General features: G+C 60.8%; 1 protein-coding gene across 3 annotated transcripts in view; it reads left to right on the forward strand.

The window, feature by feature from the left end:
- The window catches only part of SH2D5 (SH2 domain containing 5), a 7,849-nt gene extending 2,035 nt beyond the window's left edge, over window positions 1-5,814 (forward strand). The window contains exons 5-10 of one of the 3 annotated variants that reach the window (XM_027770599.1): window positions 147-227; window positions 1,438-1,686; window positions 1,828-2,002; window positions 2,353-2,461; window positions 2,963-3,122; window positions 3,741-5,814. In XM_027770599.1, the coding sequence (XP_027626400.1) occupies window positions 147-227; window positions 1,438-1,686; window positions 1,828-2,002; window positions 2,353-2,461; window positions 2,963-3,122; window positions 3,741-3,944 (978 nt within the window). In that variant the 3' untranslated portion in view covers window positions 3,945-5,814. Of the gene's footprint in view, window positions 1-80; window positions 228-1,437; window positions 1,687-1,827; window positions 2,003-2,352; window positions 2,462-2,962; window positions 3,123-3,740 lie in introns of all 3 variants that reach the window. The other 2 variants (XM_027770600.1, XM_006145186.3) reach the window with 2 other exon arrangements.
- Window positions 5,815-7,335: the final 1,521 nt, after the last annotated feature.

Below are 7,335 nucleotides of genomic sequence, written 5' to 3' on the forward strand. Positions count from 1 at the left end.
GCTGGGTGGGCGGCCCAAGGCGCGGCTGCAGGTCTGGCTGGCCGGGCAGAGACTCATGGAGCCACGGCTGCTGCTCCCAGGTACTGCTGATGGCCCACGCCCTGAGGCGCATACTCTACTCCACCTGGTGCCCCGCCGACTGCCAGTTCGCCTTTGTCGCCCGGAACCCACGGAGCCCAGCCAGCAGGCTCTTCTGCCACCTCTTTGTGGGCAGCCAGCCCGGGGAGGTATCTGGGGCCCCAGGCCGGAATGGGAGCCGTGCTGGAATCTGGCCAGGTTCCAGGGATGGGGGCCCTCGAGGGCTGACTTGAGCCCCCAGGAGGCATTCCCCCCTTACCCATTGCTCCTGCCGCAGGTCTGCCCCACACACACACCCTGTAGAGCAGGTCAGTGGCCTCAGCACTGCCCAGGTTCGGAGGTGGGAACCTGGCCCCAGGGCAGGTGCACACCACCAGGCCTTGCTCAGGCTGGGAGCTCTGCCTGGAGCGCCCCTCCCCTCATCTCACACACGCACACTTACCCCTCAAGGCTTGGTCCATGTGCGTGCAAAGCCCGCCTTGCTCCCTAGACCACTCTGCCCGCAGGGATCCTGCCACACGGACCGCACTTTGTCATTGCTCAGTCCCTGGAGTTCTTTGAGAGCAGAGACTGGTCCAGGACCCGAACTGCTTTAGTGCACAGCTATGTGTTTGGGTGGCAGCTGTGGGTGGACAGGTAGATCTGTGAGGTCCAAGCCAGCGTGCCTGTCGTGAACAGCTGAGGCTGGCAGCCGGGCACAGGAGGCTGGGTGGGTTCTGTCCGGCACGCCTTTCCCCTCGCGCCTGTACAGCAAGCCCTGCCGGGTCCGTGGTTGACAGGTGGCTGGGGCGTGGCTCTTGTCTCCTGAAGCACTCAGGTCCCACACGCTCTGTCGGGCAGTACGAGTGGCGAGTAAAATGTGCTGGCCCCAGGTGGGCACAAGGCCTCCGTGGGGAGTTTTCTCCACTTCATTAACTCCTCAAAGGAGCACAGGCAGGTGGGGAAGAGGAAACCGGGGGGTGGGGGGGAATGTCATGCCCTTCCCAGGGCCACAGGCAGCTCCTCAGGGAGAATCGGGATTGGAACCCAGGCCTGACCATGGGGCAGCTCTCTGAGAGGGCAGAGAGCCGGACTCCCACAGGACGTGGGTGTAACCCAGGGCAGGAGCGCAGGGGCCCACGGCTACACTCTCTGCTCCCAGCACAACAGCCGGCACGGAGCAGGTGCTCAGTGTCTGCGATGTGAGTAAAGGACGCTGCGGGGAGACTGTGCTGTGGTGAGGTTTGAGGGATAAGTAGGAGTCTTCTCATGGAGAATGGGGAAGAGCACGTCGAGCTGAGGGACTGCACCGTGGTGAGGGCCTGAGAGTGGATGCTTGGAGACTTTCCACAACTGAGCCTGCCTCTTTGCCCTGCCCAGGTCCAGATCCTGCATCTGCTGCTCTGCCGCTCCTTCCAGCTTGCTTACCTCTTACAGCACCCCGAGGAGAGGGCACAGCCTGACACCTACCCAGGGCCTGCAGGGGACATGCCTCCGAAGCCACCGTCCAGCCCTGGAGGCCCCCCTGGCCTGGTGCGGGAGCCTTTCGGCCGCGATCAGCTCTCACAAAACGTCCATGCACTGGTCTCCTTCCGGCGGCTGCCTGCAGAGGGGCCAGTGGGCAGTGGGGTATGCAGCTCCCTGCCAGGGAGTGGGCAATGGGCAAGGGAACTGGGTGAGGGTTTGGGGGTGGACTTCAGTTGGGGTTGCCTGGCCCGAGGTTGTTGGACCTTAGTCTGCCTGCCCGCGGACCCCTCCTTGGTGCCCTAGAAGGAGCTGCCGGAGTTGGAAAGCCGTGGGGTCTCCCGCCATGCCCGCCTAGGAAATCCCTATTGCTCGCCCACGCTGGTGCGCAAGAAGGCCATCCGCAGCAAGGTGATCCGCTCGGGGGCCTACCGAGGCTGCACCTACGAGACCCAGCTGCAGCTGCTCGCCCGGGAGGCCTGTGAGTTGCTTGTGCACCTGTGCCACTGGGGACGGTGGGCATGAGCGTACGTCCCATTCCTGCAAGGCTGGGTCTATACCTCCGAGTCCTGCCTGGGTGTGCGCGTGTGTGTGAGTGTGTCCCGGGTCTGTGCCTGAGGGCTGGTGCAGGTGACCGGCTACTTGTGAACCTTAACTGGCGAGTGAGGGGTGCCTGTGTGGGTGGGTCTATGGGGGCTGGATATGCGCAGCAGGCAGGGAGGGGGCATGGTGAGGAGACAGACGTGAGGGAGATGGGGCCTGTGGCAGTCAGGCAAGCCGGCCATGAGAGGGCTTGGCCCCCTCCCTCTGAGCCCTGGCTGGTCTCCACAGTTCCTGCCGCATGGGAGGCATGGCCCCGGAGTCCTGGTGGCCCCTTGTGCCTGGTAGAGGGCGAGGGCAGCCTGACAGAGAACATCTGGGCCTTTGCTGGCGTCTCCAGGTAGGGTGGCCTGGCCTGGCCTGATGCCCTGTCCCTTGGGGTTGGCAGAGAAACTGACTGCGGGCTTCCCCGGGGCCCTGACAAGTGCACGTTCCTATGAGGGGTCAGAGTGCTCCCAAACTCCGGGACTCACCGTCCTGGGCCTGTTTTCTCGGCTGTAAAATGGGGATAACGAAAGGACCTTCACCACAGGCTGCAAACGACCACACGGAGTGATTCAGGTAAAGCCCTGTGCCTGGCCTGTCATGGAGCCTGAGCCCCGTCGGTGTTAGTCCTCAGTCCCCTCTTCTGATGGGGTCTTGACGTGGTCGGCAATTCTGGACCCCTTAGGAAGCACTTAAGCTTCTAACGCTTCCTTTCGTTGAGTGGCTACTCCGGGAACCCATTTTTCAGGGCGTTTGATCCTCAGGCTGCCACAGGGCTTTGGGGCTGTCCTGTGCCCAGGGAGCAACCTGAGGCTGGTTAGGGGTGCTGCCTCCAGCCTCTGCCCTCTGTCCCCAGGTCCTGTGCCCTTGCCCTGTTGCGCAGAGACGTCCTTGGGGCCTTCCTGCTATGGCCTGAACCGGGGGCCAGTGGCCAGTGGTGCCTGTCAGTGCGGACACAGTGTGGCGTGGTGCCCCACCAGGTCTTCCGGAACCACCTGGGCCGCTACTGCCTGGAGGTGAGTGTGATGACCTGGGCCCCCAGCCCCTGGCCTGTCTTTTCTAACCACTGAGGTCCTGTGCTGCCTCCTCCTCATCTCTGTTCCCCATTGGCTCTCTCAGGCCCTGCCTCTTATCTGGCTCTCCCCAGGGCCCCCTCCTTCCTTATTGGCTCAGCTGGGCCCACCCACACTGGTCCAACCCTGCCTGCTCGCCCCAGACCTAAGGGCTCTTGGAGGATGGGGAGGTATCTGGTGGTTGAGGTCCTGTTTTGGGGCTGGGGTTATGCCTCACATTTCTGTAGGGATCCTGGCTTTCAAAAGTCTGCCTGTTCTTAGCAGAGGAGGAAACTGACTCAGAGAGGGCAGGGGTTTTGCCTAAGCTCACACAGCCTCTGAGTCTCCACCCTAGAGTCTCATCCTGCCCACAGGTACACCCTTACTTCCAAGCAGAATGCTTCAGCCCTGCCAGGCTGGGAAGGGGAACGAGATGGCATGTGGCTGTGTCACAGCAGTGCTTGTGACCTCTCTCGGCTCTGTTTCCTGCTCTCTGAAATGAGCAGACTGTGGGAGAGGGTGGCTGGTTCCTGCCTGAGCCGCTGGGAGGAGGACTGGAGCTGAAGCCCCCTCCTCTCCTAGCACCTGCCGGCCGAGTTCCCCAGCCTGGAGGCCCTGGTGGAGAGCCACGCTGGGGCTGAGCGCAGCCTCTTCTGCCCGCTGGACATGGGCCGCCTGAACCCCACCTACGAGGAGCAGGACTGTGGGCCCGAGGGCCGACCCCTCCGAACTCTCCGGCCCCTGGGCCATGCCAAGTCCGAGGCAGAGCTGCAGGGCCTGGGCTAGGAGGCCAGCCCCGTGCCCCTGCCTGCTGAAACCAACCCAAGGCCTCTGCAGCTACTCTACCCCCTCCCGCCCTTCTGCCTGGTCACTCTGCCCTCAGATCATCTCCCATCGCTTTGCGTCTCAGGGGAGAGCCCTGAGATTGGAGACGTCAGTGGCTCCTCAGGGGACCTGTGACCTGCTGAGATTCCAGGGGACAGCTGGCGCTCTAGCTTCCGTAACCTGCTGCGTGACTTTGGATTCTTCCACCTCACTCGGGGACAGGGCTTCCCCAGTCGGGGAGGCAGAGTGAGCCCTCCTGGGCGGAGAACTGGGAGTGAGCGAGCAGAGGTGACTCAGTGGAGCTTGTGGCGTGGAGCCTGGGGCCAGGCCGACAGCTCACACCGGGCCTGGTTCTCACATCTCTGAGGGCGGAGTCCTCCCTTGAGTTCTCAGGAAGGGGGTCAGGAAAGTGCAGCAAGGGCAGGGTGGACAAAGAGTTTGTCACCCAAAGCCCATGCACAGTGACACCTGGGTGCAGCAGGGACGTGTACGACAGCTGGGGCAGAGCGCTCCAGTGTGCTCAGGGAGGCTGGCTCATCTCCACTGCAAACTGCACGGGTGCCAGGCTTGTCCCCTCCCCTGCACCGCCTTAAAGCACCACGGCAGCCCTGCTCCCAGGCTCATTTTTGTTTTTCTAGCTATGTGCCCAGGAGTGGCCAGCAGCAAGCTTTAGTTGGGTGACCAGGGCCCTGCCCGACTCATCCTACAGTCTGCAGTGGTTTGATGGCTGCCACGGGAGGTGGCCAAATGCTGGCATTTCCCTTAACACGGCACTGACCTTGGCTGTCAGGGGCCACCTCCCACATCCCCGGGCCAGCCTCGCAGATGGAACTGATGTGAGCTCGGCCCTTGGGCGCTGGGCCTCAGCAGCAGTGGGAGATCCAGGCTGCAGCCCTGCGGTGCTGGACAAGTGCAGGCACCTTCCCCTTTGTAGGGAAGCCCTACAGGCACTTGTGAACCTGCCCAATAAGTCATTCTGAGGCCCAGGCCTCCTCCCGAGGCTGGGGCTGCTCTTTCCTCCAGTGGGGTGGGCCCTGCAATGCCTTAGGGTAGCAGGTTGCTGACTCTGGAGAAGAGAACAGCCCCAGAAAAACAAAGGAGGGAGGTAGCAGAAAGGTAGACTCCTGGAGGTTCCAGCCCCCGACCCCCCAGGACATGACCTTGGCTAGGCACTTGTCACTTCCTTGCCTGTCCAGTGAGATGCCCATTCTCATGGGCTAGGAGGAAGCTGTCCTTTGAGGCCCATTTGCAGCCATCTCTGTTGGAACCCATCCCCTTCCTGGTGGAGCCCTGGTCTCGGGGAGGAGGGGGGCGGTCTCAGCCTCATGTTCCCCTGGCCAGGAGCAGGGTTTAGGGACAGCCGATGCCTGCAGTTTCAGCACCAGGACATGCATGTAAGGGGACCTGGTGATTGGCCTCTGTGAGGGATGGGTTTGCTGTGTGGGCTGTCATGCGGACAAGGGGTCAGGAATGCGCAGCACACCCAAGGACCAGCCTTCCCCAGCACTTGAGCATTCCCTCAAAAGCGTTCACGGGTCACACATTACAGATGGGGCACCGTTTCTGCCCCATGCATGCAGACTCTGTCTTACAGACCACGTTGCTCTCTGTTCCAACCAGCACCGCCGGGGCAGCCCAGCCCGCTCTACGTGTGGGCTTGAGCCAAATCAAGTGCATTTCTTCAGATCGTCTAGGACAGACTTCTGTGAAAGGCGAGGGCTTCGCCCAGTCTGTTTTGTCTTTGCCAGACACCTTCTGCTGGTGCTCGAGAAACTCTGGGCACATGTGCATGTGTGCCCGAAGTCCTGAAAGGACGGAGAGATGAGAAGGGATTGCTGCCTGACCGTTCCTCATGGGGGCTGCTTTCTCCTCTGTCTCTGGCAACTGCATAGACCCTCTGGCAAAATAAACAATGACCAAATCAGTTTTTTTTTTTTTTTTTTTTTTTTGCCGAGGGACACTTGTGTTAGCCAAAGAGAAACAGCTTTCTCCATCCGGTTGGGATTTGGAGCAGGGAGGCATACATGCCTGGCCTGTTTCTCAAGCCACTGGGGTGGGAATTCAAACTGCAGGCAGCCATGTGGGATCTGGCTCCCTTAACTCCCAGGCCACGGGGCTGGCCCATTTACGCTTTCTTCTGGGGGTCTTTGTTTCCAGCGTCAGCCTCCCCTGCTAGATATGGGCACTGGGAGAGCTCCCCGCACAGCATTTGCTACAGTGTTGACAAGTGTGGGCCAGCAGTGTTCTGTGCAAAGGGGAGCCTGGATGAGGGTTGGCAGAGCCACTTTCTGGATGGAGGGACCCTAACTGAGCCAGGAGGGTTAGACCAGGTGGTGTCTCCAACCACAGGTTGTGGGCTCCTAAAGTTTTTGTTTATTTTAAAGTCTTGAGTCTTAGAAGTAACACGAGTGTCCCCAGAAGCAGCTCCACTCTGTCCGGGAGTCCTTGTGGAGCCATGCCGCAGGCTCTAGGTTCAACAAAGGATGTAGAGGGGCCAGCAGATGGCATAGCGGTGTCGCTGGACTCCCACGTGGCTAACCATGGTTTGAATCCTGGACCCCGTGACTTGAAAATCATTCAGAGTGCATGTGCTTGCATGTCCAAGATCCCTGGAGGAGAATGGAGGAGAAGGGAGTACAGTGTGGCCACCCGCTATCTCATGGAAAGGGGAGGGTGTGGGGTGATTTTTCATTTTCCTCTCACCCTCTCTGTCTCTCTCTCTCTGGCTGAGCCCACACACCCAAGGCAAAAACCTCTTAAAAAAATAATGAACAACGTGGGGGGCGGCAAGTGGCCTGGTGGTTAAGGGCACTGGACTTCCACACGGCTGACTGCAGTTCAAGTCCTAGTGTCTTTCTCACTTTCCCTCTCTCATTCTGTCCCTCTCTGGTCAAATTAAGTAAAGTTAAGTAATTTTAAAAAATAAACGATGTGGATAAAGGACAGCAAGGTCCTTGTCGCCTTTCTCTGTAGGCGTTAGAGCCCTGTCTTGGCTCTCTAGCTCAGAGGTTAAGTCAAGCTTGGGCACCGGGTTTTAGCTGGGCAATCTCAGGAAAGTTGCTTAACCTCCGAATGGGACAGTGAGAACTGGGTAAGATAACGGACGCGAAGACGCCTGGCGCTGGGCAGTCGGGGCCGGTGATGCCCGGACGGAGCCCAGGCGTGCGGGCCTCTAACCCGGGATCTCCTGTGCAAAGCTCTCTCAGCCCGGCGACCAGAACGCGCAGATGCTCCCCGGAGCTGGCTGCTGTGACGCCTGGGGCGTTGCCTAGCAACCGCGAACGCCGCGGCGGCTTGCGTGCGGGCAGCCGGGGTGGCTCCCCGGCTCGGGGCCTGGTGCGGGGCCCGCCGG

Source organism: Tupaia chinensis, unplaced genomic scaffold, assembly GCF_000334495.1.
Source record: "Tupaia chinensis unplaced genomic scaffold, TupChi_1.0 Scaffold000146_1, whole genome shotgun sequence".
NCBI classification, from domain to species: Eukaryota; Metazoa; Chordata; class Mammalia; order Scandentia; family Tupaiidae; genus Tupaia; species Tupaia belangeri.